Genomic DNA, 16,038 nt, shown 5'->3' on the forward strand with positions numbered 1-16,038 from the left:
TGACTTCAGTAGAATCAACGGGTGAAAGAATCGAAGAAATGCGAATGTTTGAACACAGGCAAAACGGAGAATGTTACACCACTGCGCGTTAACAGGTGGAAGACTTAAAGAAATGTGGATGTTTAAACAAAGGCAGAATGGTAAAGGTTACACAGTGTGTAAAGTAACAGGTCATAAGCCCTGTAAATGCCTAGACTTTCATATTCCCTTCTCAAAAATTTAACCCCTCTCCGTTGCAATAAATTATACAAACTTGTTTGCACTTCAATCTGTTGACTCATGTATACTATTTGATATGTAAATAGTGCCAATAGCGTTTTTTTTTTTTAAATGAAAGGATTCGTCTCACCTTTCCGATAAGCGGGAGGTCCACGGCCCCCCACGAGTCAGCCGCCCAGTGCACCAGGCCGGAGCAGAAGTCCGCCGTGAGGATGCCGGCGAGGGCGGCGGCCGCCACTCCCGAGGCCGCCTCCAGCCGCACGTGCCGCCCCAGGCACCACAGGTTGACGCCCATCAGCGTCAGGCAGATGCTGACGCAGATGCACTCCTGGATGCGCTTACCTGCAAAGGGAAAACTCAAATGTAATACTTTAGAGGATGCGCGGTCTGATTTTTCTTTATACAAACGTATTCCCTTATTTTCACCCTGAGACTGGAGCGATGCTTTTTTAACACTTTGTATTCCGGAGCCGTGTAAACACGTGATTATATAACCACGCGTTGTGTCCCGGTCTTGTGTTTTAACTTGGTTTACCAGCTGTCTAAAAAAGTGCATTTTATTGACATCTGGTGACTTTTATTAGTATTTTTTTGCTGCTGGTAAACCACGTGAAAACACGGGACTGGGACACAACGTGTGGTTATTATAATCACGTGTTTACACAGCCCCAGGATATAAAGCACAATAACAGGAGTGAGACCCTGTATATGTGCGAACATTGCAATGTGGCTCTATAAAGACAACAACACTAGATTAAAAACTAAGGGCTCCCTGTTTGTTTCCCGAGTTACAAATTACTTCGGAGAGCGAACATTAAATTGCGTTGTTCCAAGATTGTTTAATGATATCCCACAAACCATCATTAACATGAAAGATCTTCAAATGAAAAAAAAGAACTGAAGAAATATTTTCTAGATACTTTATAGTGTCTGTTTATAAATAAATTTGTAAAATATAAATAAAATAAATGTAATATAAACCTGTCATAAAAAAAAAAAATTGTCCCACCGAAAAGTCTTTAGACTTAGTGGGTAACAAATTATTATATGTATTTTTTAATTATAAAATAAACGCTGGTCTGCAGCACTGAAACTGAAAGGCTAATGTTAGCAAAATCATCATACAAAAATGACTTATTAAATTGTTTAAAATAAATATTTGAAGTTTCAATTGATTAAACCATAAACGGCAAATCTATTTAATAAACATAAACGGCAAATCTGCCTTTTACAAACATTTATAATATTAACATATTTGGCTTAATATATATATATTTTTTTTAAAACATGAATTACCTTATACTACCTTACCTTATTTATAAAAAAAAATTAAACCAAAAATTATACAAGATTTATTTTTTTTAAATTAACCTAATAATTATACAGCATATTCAGTAGAAAGTTTAAATAATAAAACATTCTACTGTAAAACAACAAGAAAATCAAAAGTACTGTTTTACACAGCTAGGCAAAGTGAACAATTGTCAATTTCACTCAATTGTCCCGTAAATTCAACGCTACAAGTTAATCCAAAAATATATCTTCAAAACTCGTTTATTTATCGTAGCTGCTCTAAATTTAACTTACTTTGTCCCCATTTAAATATTTTTAATACGAAATTTAGTGACTTCAATAAAAACTTTTTGGAACACTGTAAAATAAAACATTTGTCAATGTGTAATAGGGGAGACCGAGGAGAGTTGTAGCAGAGGAGAGTTGAAACAATGGCGATTTCGAGAAATCTATGATCATATTCAGCATATTCAGTAGAAAGTTTAAATAATAAAACATTCTACTGTAAAACAACAAGAAAATCAAAAGTACTGTTTCACACAGCTAGGCAAAGTGAACAATTGTCAATTTCACTCAATTGTCCCGTAAATTCAACGCTACAAGTTAATCCAAAAATATATCTTCAAAACTCGTTTATTTATCGTAGCTGCTCTAAATTTAACTTACTTTGTCCCCATTTAAATATTTTTAATACGAAATTTAGTGACTTCAATAAAAACTTTTTGGAACACTGTAAAATAAAACATTTGTCAATGTGTAATAGGGGAGACCGAGGAGAGTTGTAGCAGAGGAGAGTTGAAACAATGGCGATTTCGAGAAATCTATGATCAATAGCGAACTGGCAACATCACGCATTTTTTTTTTGACTCCCACTTGATGAAGTCGTCAGCTCCAGTCTACAGGAGTGGTTGTGTGTATACGACACCTGGACGGAAAAAAATACCAAAAGTAAGTTTTTGGTCAGTGTTTTGATAGCCTGTTATTTGATATGTATTATGTGAACGCCGACGTGATATTATTTCTAATATGCACTGACTATTCAAGTTTCAAAGCGTGATGTTGTTTTTTGTAGCTCGTCTCTAGTTTTGAAGTTAAAAGCCATTATTCTGAACAGGGCCTGATTTTTTGGGCCTAGGAGAGTTGAAACAAGCTGTTTTTCTCCTTTTTTTATTTATTTTATTACTATAATGTTTTGTGGTGTGAATTTGGACACCGAATCGTTAATTTTTCTTGTTTCTGAACGCCTAATCATTGTGTACGAAATACTCTTTTGCTAAAATTTATAATTACTGCACGATAAAGCCAAGCCAATATATTTTTATTGATTAACATACCAACGGTTGATTACAGCAGTTAAATTTGTTTCACGCGTTTTTTTTTTTAAATAAATTTTCTTATTTTAAAAAACAGTATTGTTTTTATATTTAAAAAATAATTAAAAAATAAAAACAAAACTTTATAAATACCAAACTGTTACAACTTACCTTGACCTCTGTTTCAACTTACCTCGGTACTAGGGAGTTTTTTCAGTTTTAGCCAATTTTCTCATTGACTCCGATTATTTTTTCCTGTTATTTTGTTAAGATTATATAGTGTATAAAATTAGCTACGTTAAAATATAAATTTTACTGAGGTAGGTCTGTTTTAGGCTGAGATATACTAGGTAATGTAAAAACTGTTTCAACCCTCCTCGGTCTTTCCTAAGTTTGTATCTTTAATTATGTTCATGTAATAACATTATGATAATAATCATATCAAAATTTTGAATCGGTCAACTATATTACAAAAATCCCTCTCCTCTACTCGTCCACTCTATTTCCTCATTCCTTAACCTTCGTATGGTTGTCTTATATAATACATTATTTTTCTCTTTACTGTGTAACATGTTCTTTCAATATATTTTAAAAAAACATTAACCGAATGTATGTACTATTTTTTAAATTTTATATTTTTATGGAACAACTATTGTTTTTCCTAAATAAAATTTTTAAAGTAAAACGTGCTGACAGAGAAATTTTCTATCTAATTTCCTGGACTGTCACCTGAATAGCGAGACTGATTATTTGGTTAAACAACAGACATGTGACGGATGGTTTCATCGCTGCGCTTGTGATTCTCGACCTGAGCTGATAGCCAACTTCGTGATTGATAATCCTAGAATGATTTTTGTCTGCATTTTTGTCCGCTCTTTACCTTGTCATTGTATTTGAGAGCCTAAACTGGACCTGAAGCGTAAAACCGATTATATTGCCTTTATCTAACAAATAAATTATAAGGAAATTATGTAATATCCTTGAGTGATGTATGTATAAAGTATCAGTATTTGTAGTACCTACTTATAATATATCTAGTGTAATTTTCCTGATGTAAAATAAGCAGTTAAGCAAAAATAAACCATTTCTTCGAAGGATATTTTTCAATTGTTAAAAATATAGATTAAAAGGATTTTGTAACAAATATAGTTAAATCATTATTCCGAAACGTTTCAATAAAATACATCTCAAAATAAACAATTGACAAAACATTGAAGAAAAAAAAAATTAAATAGTTTATGTGCAATAATGCCTTATATAATATAAATTTTCGTGTCGGCCTCGTAGTTCACCACTACAGTGGTCAGCGCGTTTGCATACCGTGCAAGAGTTCTTGGTCGATTCCTGACATGGTTGATATGAAATATTTTTTTGAAAAGGTGTTTTTGCACTAGAATATTTCCTGGACTGGTACCTGAAGCGTAAGACTGATCATCTTACCTTCATGCAACAAAAAACACTAAGATTGGTGTACTAATGCAGTGCCATAAATAATTCGGTCCATGATAACGTTTTTGTGATCTCCTGAAAAGTTGCACTTTTGCAGTTGTTATTCTCTGATGTCCGCTTATCAAAGGTATTATAGAAGATAGAAGAGCATACCATTAAAATAGGATGGCTTATTTTCGAAGAACTAAGTCCGATTAATCAGTGGAATAGTGCCTACCCTAGCTTGTATCAACTGATGACTATCGTCATGAATAAGTAATGAAGACGATTGTGGTGTCAAAGCGAAAATATTGATTTTCGACCGAAGAAGAAAATTGTACATTGGTGAACACAATAACCATCTATCTGTATTTTTACATAATATTTTATGTAAACGAATGAACGCGTTCATACCTTTTGTATCAACCTATTACATATTTATTATAATACATAGTATATAGTATTATCTACAAATATAATTGAAAAAAGTTGAGTCTATAAAATAGGATTCTGAAAATATCTCAAATAAAAAAAAACTCGCATTCATATCATGATGAATTATGCGTTATATTAGTAAATGATATTACTTTAATGATAAATTTACATATCAGTTACCAATTAAAAATACTGGGTACACTTCCACTTATTTTTTTGACCAATTAGCGCCTTCACCCTCTAATGGGCATCTTCAGACTGGTGTATGGATAATTTATATAAAACTAAATATTATCTTAAGTGTAAGAACATTTAAATATGAGTTGAAAGATATACAATACGCAATATTTCAATGGAACAGAATGGGACAAATTTTTGAAACATGTGTACTGTAAGAGAGGATTCTATTCTATGAAAACATTTATTGTTTTATTAAAATGTACAGGGTCTAACTAAAGTGACTAATAAGGGTGAGTTTTTGAATTTTATCTGCTGATTTATTAAATTTCTATTGCTATTATTTTTTATCCTATTTATTTCTAAAATTTCCAATATATCTAACTTTGGATCTTTTTGTCCTGCATGTAAAAATGTCTTTTGATTCGTCAAAATTATGTTTTAACTCATTTAAATGTGAAGCTTGATATATCGTTACTTAACTTATGTGAAGCTAAATGATATCACTATAGTTTTGGAAACTATAAAAATCTTTAGTATAATAAAGAACAACTTTGCAGTATACCTACATTATCGCTTTCTTATTTAATGTGTTTGATTATTTTTTTCAATATTTTTTAAAATACCATCCATTCTATCGCATATCTAATATTAATATGTTTTCATATGTATTTTTTGTTTTAAAAATAAACCAAGTTTTATATCTGCGTTTCTACATATTACAATAAGCATTTTACCTGGTAATCTTATCGATACATTGATAAACATGTTAACCTTTAACATACTGCGTGAAAAACTCCCTTGAGCCACTGTGTGATAACCTGAGGTTACCTTAGTTAACCTTAGGTAGCCCGAGGTTAGAAAATGATCGCCTTGATAATCACTCTCTTTTCATCTTATTGAAATTTTTTATGTGACTTGCTCAGTGATCTAATTGGATTATATCTGTTTCTCTCAAATGAATGTTTTATATATGCCTCCGGGTACTCGATATTTTGTCATTGAGATCCTAATGGACAAAATATTGATATTATTAATAATATGTAAAAAAAAATATTATGTGTTAAGGTTTACTTCAAGATTATATATAACATTGGTTGCCGATATATTAATGAATTAATTGTAATTTGCAATGCCGATTACATCACTAGAACGGGCGGGTTAACAAGAAAATAGGGTTTAGTTTTAGTGCGATTATCTGAGGGTACTAATTTATTTATTTATATATCAACGGTTCAAAGAACCTTTTACAATAAAAAGTTTTACAGAAATAATCACAGCAGTGAACAATAAATTATGTAATATATAATATGAAATGAAGTAAAATAATTAAAACTAAACAACTCAGTGAAAGTAAAATATAAAAAAAAAACAACAAAAAGTTTAAAAAAAATAACATATCTAATATAACAAATAAAAGAGAACAATTAAAGTGAGAAAATCTTATGTTTTAAACATAAGATTTCATATATCTATTATTATATATTTTATGTATCAAAGTAAAGTTTAGAAAAATTTAGTGTAAAAATAAAGTGGCTAGTATTTAACTAGGTAAAAATGAAAAAGAGAAATAATGCTACAATAATACTTAACAAATAATAAGTTTTTTGGAGCAATATAAAAACTGAAATAATCTTTAAAAAATACCTTTATTTTATCAGTTGGTTGGAAGAAGTTGCCATTTGGCAATAAATCCACCAATATAAAATTAATAAATATTTAAAGAAATAAGGAATAAATAATGAAAATATTATGAAACAACTTTACGGTGCAAAATATTTATCACACAATTCGGATTTGATTTATCTGTTTTCTTAATATTCTTTATTACTATGTACTAAACAAGGTAAAAAAGGCTTGGATAGGTTGGGTTTGGAGCAAACAACACTCCCAGGTATTTATAAACAGGAGGGATTGTTCCCAAAGTAAGCCTTTTGTATTCTCTAACAAACAAGAATCCGGAGCATAACACTATTTGGCCATTCCGCCATTAATCACGTCACACTAAAAGCGAATGACTTCAGTTTGACAACAGTGCATTATCAAATTAATGTTGTTATTCAAATCAAGGTTTTAATAATACTGTTATAATGGAAGTCTAGCCATCTGAAGCGCTTATGACCTAACATTGGCTGAATTAAAGTGTTACTTTACACAGTACAACGATCATAAACTGTTTAACATTCACCACACTTCCCGTGTTTAAAGTAAATACTTAAAAAATATATTTCGTGATATGAATTTATTATTTATGTTTTTTTTATTTTAAATACGTATCATGTAACTTTCTATTATGTTGTATCTATTAAATTTGATAAACGTACTGTTTCAATTAATAAATGAATAAGGAAAAGGTAAACAGGGAAAAAGAGACACATAAAAATAGTTTTTAAAAACATGTTATGGAGAAGATACATTTGAAAATTCTAAAAAAGTATTTAAAATTCTTTCGTGTTACATGAATAATTAAATGAATAATCCAAAAACAACAATGAAGTTTGAAGTCAAATTTAAATAAATATTTATGAACATGTTCACTTCCGGCTCTGCCTTTTATTATTATTACGTTTTTCGCCATTTTTTTTCGCTCCGTTGAGACGTAAACGAAACAAAAACAAACAAATACACTTCGGTATTCATAATTTTAGTATGGAGGAAGAATAGATTATAATAAAAATACGCCAACTCTCGGTTTTGTGTAAAATATCTATGTTTATATAGCGGTACCTACTTGCCAGTATTATGTATATCTCATTTAAATAATGTTACTGAATTCGTTCACTAGTCACGTGTTACAAACGAAATAAAAATAGAAAACCAGCGTATTTCAGACAGTTCACGCCACGGGCACGATGCTGGTGGCTGGTGGCGGTGCGGTGGTTTATTTATTTATATTATTACAATGTTTGTATTCTTTTTTACATACAGAATTATGTTCCCTCACTGGGGTGTCCCGTGCCGAGGGAAACATTTTACAATGAGTAAAATGCCGATTATTCAACTCTTGTATAATGCCAGTAATCCTTTATGGGTGCGAATCTTGGCACCTTACCAAAGCTAAAAACACCAAACTTCTGAGTTTTGAGAGTAAGTGCTTAAAAAGAATATTAGGTATAAGGTGGTTCGATTTTATAACTAACATTGAAGTCCGAGAACGGACGCAGCAGCCTCCCATAACGAGGATGCGGCGGTAGACCTGGCTTGGACACGTGCTGCGCATGCCTCAGGAGAACCTAAACCCTAGTTGCCTCTTCTTTAAACCTGCGGGCTCACGCCGTTCTGGAAGGCTGTCAATGACGATCTTTAGACTTTATTCGGTGGAATTAAGTGGCGCTGTATTGACGTGGGAAGAGGCAAAAATGCTGGCAGGCGATAGGGTCTCCTGGAGGCAACTGGTGATGTCCACACGCTCCACTTAGGAGCGGATGTGAAAAAGAAGAAGAAGAAAAAATGCCTTAAATTAGTTATTTAACCAAGTTGACATAAAAATAAAATAAAAACGTAATTAATCTAAATATCATTAACATAATAAGCAATATAAACTAAAATAATCATAAAAAACATACACACCAAATTTCATAAACAGTACACAAATTTTTACCTATTTAGCTTGATCAACTCATCGATCCGTGTGCAACCCACCTCCACTATTCATTTTGTAATAGCAATTTTATGTTATAAGTACTTACTAATTGTCCTTATGGATAATGGAAGTAGATTGTACACTTGAGTGTAGTAGAGTGAGTACAACCGAGTGGTAGGCCAATCCTGTTCGACCGAAAATTGTATTCATTTTTAATTGTTTTTGCAGCATCAAGGTGGAGTATCTAGTAACTATTGTATTTGTGGAAGGAGTTATGGAAGGTAGAGAATAATGTTTGTTTGCTTAAAGTAACAGAGCTTTTACATAAAGTTGTTTTACAGATGTAAGATTTACGAATATATCGAGGGAGCTAGTTCTGATTGGGACTCTTAAGATAATTTTTATTAAAGTTTTTTGTGCAATTATTATTTGTTTGATCAATGTGTCATTTTCACATCCCCATCCAATAATTCCACATTCCAAAACTGATTGACTTAGTCAGTTTGTCAGCCTAGTTTTAAAAAAGTAAATTGTTGTGACTTTTTCAGGAAAATACTATTTGGAGAATATAAGCTAGAGCACGGAATACCAACCAGAATACCGATTGAAAAGAGACCTATATTTTTACAAAATGTTGATTTTTTAAATTCCATATATTAATAGCTTTTTTTTTTTTTTTTTATATGGGAGTTGCTTTATTATTTACCTTGCTTATAATATACAAGGTTTATATTTCAAAAAGTGGATTTTTCTGCTATTAAATATCTTAAAATTTGTCTAAACTATTGGGATCAGGAGGGATATATTAATGTGGGCTAATCAGGAATATATTAATAGCTTGCCCACCACATGCCGTACACCGCACCTAAGGACATAAGTCTCCTTGGCGGTGCTCATATAATCGCTCGTTGCCGAACGAGAGAAATCAAAATCAAAATTGTGAATTCGATTTTTCAAAAATATTTTTTAGAACAAAGTATATTGTGTTGCACATCAAAAGAAAGACCATTTAAGTAAAATGACACCACTCATATTTCTCTAGCTCAATTAAGAAAAAAGTGTTTGTTTTTTTGGTGGATTTTGGGAAAAATAAGATAGCCGTAATTTTGAAACCGTTTGAGGTATTTGAAATAAAATTGGCATTTTTTAAATCTCTACGATGACAACCTTTATACTAAATTTCATCAAATTCTGAGGTGGTCAAGTATTTTTTTTTATATCTTAGTGAGTTGATTTCACACGGAATGACCTGGAAATGAATTCTCACTGACTGGGATTAAATTGATTGGACATCAACTCGCCGAAATTATTGCAAAACTTTTTAAAAAGCCTTAAAATTCTTTTTGGTAGCCACCAGATCTGTACATCCGACAGGACCTATTACAGGGCCATGGATAGTATATTGACAACCCACATTCAAAATAATTTCAAAAAGGATTAAAAAAATAATTTCAGAATCTGCAAATAATATTTTTTGATAACCTTTTCCGACTTCTCGTAAGAAACTTAACGACTGTAATAAAAACGACGTCGCTAAAATAAATTAAATATTTTTAGAAGCACAAACTACATAGGTAGGCTCTTAAGTCACATCTATTCAATGCCATCATTTGAAAATAGAACAGCGGGTTGGTTCCGTATATTTTAACGAAATAAATTAGTTTATTTATAAATAATTTTTTGAGTTTTCCAAATATTTGTAGACATGGATAGTTATCACCCCCTAGGACCCTTGGGAGTTATTAAGAGAATATGCGATGGAAAAGCAATTTGATGAAAAGGTATTTGAACAAAGATTTTCTGTCACTCTCTAGAAGATGCTTCCCCGATATTGTGCGAAAAAGACAACTGCACGTCGGACTTATTATGCCTACGTAAAATCGATAAAATCGAGATTTCGTAGTTCCGTTTTCGTACCCCAAAACTCAACCGATTTTTTTTCAAGATAGATTATCAGAATGAAACTTTCTGCGTTGGTACCTTTTCCGTTCTTCAAATTAATTAATTAATTCAAATTATTTTTGAATTACATACGTCCTAAAACGACAGATAAAACTAGACACTTTTATGGGTTTTTGGATGATCCTAGATCAGTTAATTTCTATTTTCTATTATATTGTAACATAAGAATTTATTTAGTGTCCCACCAGTCTGATGATGCAATACGAAAGAATTTAAAATATTTTTATTGGCTTCGTCAATAGTATCTTTTCAAAAATATATTTGGACCCCTGTATTTAGTAGCCTTACGTGTCACGTACAAGGCTAAGGTACTCGGAAAAAAATCGTTTTTGTTTATCTTGGAAATGGGATGTTCGATCGCTGATTTTGGTTTATTACCTTTATCCAATCACCATTGTTGCAAAGTCCAAGAAAAATGGCGCGTGATAACTATTTTTAACGTCAGTGTGGATATCTGTCAAAGATATCCCATATTTCCTGCATTCTGCTTCAAGATTATGGCGTTGTAAATTGAAAAATGGGCACTGAAATAGCTTATGTTCGATACTCAGTGAAGAAATATAATCGCATGGACAATAGTCATCATTCCTTAATTTAAACCTATATATTAACATATTACAACAGAGATGAAGAACATTTTAGAGAAGGTTATATAGAAGTTTAGGCATCTACAGGGCTTATTACCTGTCATTGGCTGGTTTAAGTGGCGACTTTACACACTGTGTAACATTCACCATTCTGCCCATATTTGAACATCTACATTCCTTCAATTCTTTCATCTGTTAATGTGTGTAAAGTTAAAGAGCTGAAACCTTTATTTAGTCCTTGTCTACAAAAATTTGGACAAACTCAAAATATTGTTGATAAACCTATATGGGTAACTTCTCATAGCTCCGTGTCCGGTAAAAATTTGGGTCGTTTCAAAAGTACTTTGGTGATAACGACGGAAGTTTGCTGCATCAGCCAGCGTTGGGAAAAACATTTTAGTGATTTTACCTGTAAAAAAGTGCGGTAATGAGCCTCCCAACGCGGCTGCGTATTTTGTTTTATACAGCGTTAGCAAAGCCAAGAGGAAATTCTGAGAAAAAAGGTACCATTCTTTTACAAGTTGCGGCTCTTGCTAGTCGTCAATAGTATCTTGTCCAGTCACCGCACCGGTAAAATTATAAATCATCTTTTTCGCAATCCTGGGGATTGGTTTGCAACAAAGTCCTGCATCTCGTCCTCCACTGCTCTCTATTCTCCGCAGTCTTTTTCAGCTCAACATATGAGACGCAGTTCAAATCCTCGCACTTGCTCTAAATACTCCCGTCGGGGGCGCCCTTTGTGATTTGTCCCCTCAGCCATTCCCTCTATTATGTCATGCAGGAGACCCTCATGGCGCATAATGTGGCCGATCCATTTGGCTCGCCTCTCTGAGATGGTGTTGATCATAAATGGAATAAAACGAAATACAATATTTTTATAATTATATTCATGTTAACTGTTTATTTATTTTAAAGTTTTAAGGAGTAAAATTAAAACAGTGAAATATTTTTAATTAACGTAGTAAACACTGAAATTCATGCATTTGAATTTACTAAATAAATCGACATTATAATTTTCATGAGAATCAACGCGCTAAAAATTACTCAGCGAAGCAGACAAATAAAAACGAAGATAAAAACGTGTCAAAGATTGAAGTCTTTTAAATTAGTTCCACATAAATTATTTTATGTAAAGAAAAAATATATTGTGATACAATTTGAAAGATCTTAGCGGGTGAGAATTTCCGAACTGATACGAAAATAATACGCCGGTTGGCGACGCGACAACTTTATTCGTTCAGCTATTTATTATTTCAGCTATTAGGTGTACGAAACGTTTTATTTAATTCGACATCCTGTAATATTAACTTCATTCACAAATTTGCGATAACATCAACACGTGGACTTCACGCGTTTGTGAATGGATCAAAATAATATTACATCGTTCCAATACAATCTTGAGATTACGATCGAAGAAAGCGCCACGCGTAATTGAATGTAAACTCGCCTAACTAATACGCTAAATTTGATGGCATGTTGATTATAATTAGGCTAATCGTGCGAGTTTTGTACATTGCATGTTAGCAGAGGAAATTAGTTAACAAATTAATGTCTTATTTACGTTAAAAAAATATTTGGGATAGAATAATGTTTCGTTTAAAGAAGAGGAAATATTTATTCATTACGTATTATTACGTTTACATTACAATGTATCATTACTTTGTATAAAATTCTTTGGGAATGTGTTTCGACAATGAGGAATTCCACTGTTTTCTAATATTTTTTTTCTACTAGCGTACTATTTGACTAAGCAAAAAAAAAAAAATTTTTTTTGTGCGTTATTTACAAAGATATGATTTTTTAAATTTACATTTATTAAATACCGCACCAAATGACTGTAATCAGTGTGTCACTTTTCAGTAGTGACGTCATGAAACGGTTGACGTTCTAAAGCTAGGGTTTCCTAGGACAGCGGTGCCCGTATTTTAACGGCCGTAATGAACGATGATGCGGTGGATAACCGTTGTAACGGTGACTAGAGAGTGGTTTCCTAAGAAAACGGTGTTATCAACACCATTTAACACCGTTTCCCTAGAAAACCACTCTCTAGTCGACGTTACAACGGCCATCCACCGCATCAACGTTCACTACGGCCGTTAAGATACGGGCACCGCTGTCCTAGGAAACCCTAGCTTTACTTTCACTGACCGCGGTAAGTTGTATTTCTCCAGCCAATAACAAAACTGACAAGAATCAATGGAATATTACTTTGATTACTTCATTTAGTTGGTCGTAATTTGCTCATTTCTATGTTATGGTTGTTTTTACGAACGGTAGATCTGGCAACGTTGTTGAAATGTCAAAACTTTTCAATCACAAATTATACTCTTTTTTTTCTTTGGTCAAAACGTTCCTTACAAGGTGCGGGGGCTTTAAAGCCGAAACCGGAAATACTACACGTAGATATAAGGAGTGACGTCATTATTTACGATTTTAAAATGAATACTATTTTTAACATTTTTTATTTATTTTTGCGTGCGTTTTTGAGATATTTCATCCTAATCCAAAATTTTTAAATATTCACGTGTACACAAAAACATTTTTAAAATTCAATTCCGGGTTGGGCTGGAATTCCTCATTGTATTTTTTATATGCTTTATTGTTTTACTGCGTCCAAGGGTCCAAGTGAATGAAGAATACAGTTATATGTCTGAAATTAAACCAGAACCCTGAAGTGTTTTCGACTCGAAGGCTGCTCTCAGGTAAAAATTCCGAATAAGAAAAACAAACGAGATAATTCCCTTGAAATCCTGGGTTCGATTCCTGACAGGGTGGACGCGAAATGTTGATTTTAAAGATTGTTTAAACTGCACTATTTTATTGTTCCTGGACTGGCACCTGAAGTGTAGGACTGATCACCTTACCGTCATGTGACGGATAATCGAAAAACGCTGCATTTGGTTAACCAATGAATGCCCTATGCAGCACTGGGTGCAAAAAAGGTAATAATGATGATGGTTTTTGTACAACGATTTTAATAATAGATAATATTATTATCAAAAATATACATGTACCAACCTATCTGCTAACTAGTTAGTAAATTCAAATTTGTACTTAGGAACAAATATTTACAGTTCAATTATTGATGGAATATTTTTTTTAAATTAATTTTTCACGCTCATAAGGCTTTTACATACATGGAAGTTATATAAAACATGAGTATATAAACATCATAAAATTTAAAAAATACAATCTAAAGCAATAAAAGATATAACCGTGTTTAGAAGTAAAGTTGGTTTTAAAAAAAAGAAGATGAGTATATAAACAACGTAAATTTAAAAAAAATACAATATAAAGAAATAAAACATAGGAACAGTGTTAAGAAGTATAGTTGGTATAAAAATAAAAATAAAAAGATGAGTACAACATAAATAAAAAAAATACGATTTAAAGAAATAAAATATAGAACTGTGTTTAGAAGTATGGTTGGTTGATAAAAAAAAAAAAAAATAATCTGTAGAAGCTAGATATTAAAAATAAAAAAAATGATAAACAAATAAAATTCAAACATATCAAAGAAATACAGCTTAAAAGTTTTAAGCAGCTAGGTACATAATGTTATAAAATACAATATAAACAGAATATTAGATTCTATTTGCTATGGAACATATACATTGATATTTAAAATTTACAAGACTCACGTTAAAGACAACATATATTTAATGTACAAAAGGAGAGGCAAGTGTTTGTTACAAATCAATCACGAGGGTTGAAACTAGATGAAGAAAAAAATATACTACTACTACTACTACCATCACGCCATTTCTCCGTAGGGGTAGGCAGAGAGAATGGACCGCCACACACGTCTATCCTGGCATACAATCCTAGCCTCTTTCACATTCATACATCTTGTCATACATGCCCTTCGGTTCTGTCTGCTTTTGACATGACCAGACTTAAGATTTTGGTTTATCTTTTAATACTCCGTCTTTCTTGGTCGTCTACGTCTCACGTTGCCGTTCATTTTCGCCATATTTACTTGTTTTACCATTCTTTCGTCGTCCATTCGTTCTACGTGACCAAACCATCTCAGAGACCCTATCTTAATCTTATCAATTATACTTGACTCAGATATACACTCTCGCCTGATTTCATCATTCGTAACCCTGTCATACATTGATTTCCCAGACATTTGTCTAAGGGATCGCATTTCAACTCGGCTTTCATCCTTTCTCTACACTAAGATACATTTATTTATATATTTAATTTTATTTGAGATTTTTACAGCTATTACATTATTAAAAAGTTGAAATATATTGATAATACTAGAGCCAATTAAAAAAATCCACTGTAAATCTAATAATACACAACATATAAGAAAAGAGTCTACGTAATTGTATGTATGCGACGTTTGTACTCTGTGTGTGTATGTGTATGTGTGAATGAATGAGGGAGAGGGTGCGTGTGTGTGGTTGCGTAAGTGTAAAAAATAAAATAATTTAAAACGTATATTGAAAAGGGTACAGGAAAGAACTTGGTAAGAAGTTTGATTATTTAAAAAAAAAATTAGTTTAAACCTACTTTTGAAACCTTTCGTATTTCGTATTCGAGTATTCAAGACATATTAATTACCTACTGTATATTTTTTTGGTTTCCAGATAATAATAAAGCTAATATCAATTAATCAAAAAACATCTTATGACTCAGGCACTTCGATTTTCTTAAAATTATATGACGAAAGGGAAAATATCTAAATGGTTCGGATGAATGAGTCGATGCAAAAGCCGATAATTCCATATCTACCGAATTTTAGGAATAACATTCTGAGAAAAACTCCGAGGGAAGCACGCTAAGCTCTAATAAGATTTTCTTTTTCCAATTCTCCACCCCCGAGCCACCACTAAATTCTCCACTAACTAATGATACACTAGAGGTTCATAGTAATAATATCACGAAGAACGTGGAACACCTATAATATGACTGGCAACCATTACATTACACGAAGATCTACATATAAATGAAATTATACCACAGCTTTATACATACACATAATATGCAAAGAAACGCATGTTCCACATGTTTTCATGACATTTATTTATTG

General features: G+C 32.2%; 1 protein-coding gene across 1 annotated transcript in view; it reads right to left on the reverse strand.

Annotated features, from left to right (window-relative positions):
- Positions 1-308: 308 nt before the first annotated feature.
- Positions 309-16,038, reverse strand: part of Kua (Plasmanylethanolamine desaturase Kua) — a gene marked incomplete at its 3' end in the record, with an annotated part of 65,180 nt that continues 49,450 nt past the window's right edge. Inside the window, exon 2 of the mRNA XM_088237893.1 lies at positions 309-561. Coding sequence (XP_088094019.1) covers positions 309-561 — 253 coding nt within the window. The remainder of the gene's footprint in view (positions 562-16,038) is intronic.

Source organism: Micrasema longulum, unplaced genomic scaffold (genome assembly GCF_059751315.1).
Source record: "Micrasema longulum isolate JH-2025_06_02 unplaced genomic scaffold, ASM5975131v1 h1tg001801l, whole genome shotgun sequence".
Lineage (NCBI taxonomy): Eukaryota > Metazoa > Arthropoda > Insecta > Trichoptera > Brachycentridae > Micrasema > Micrasema longulum.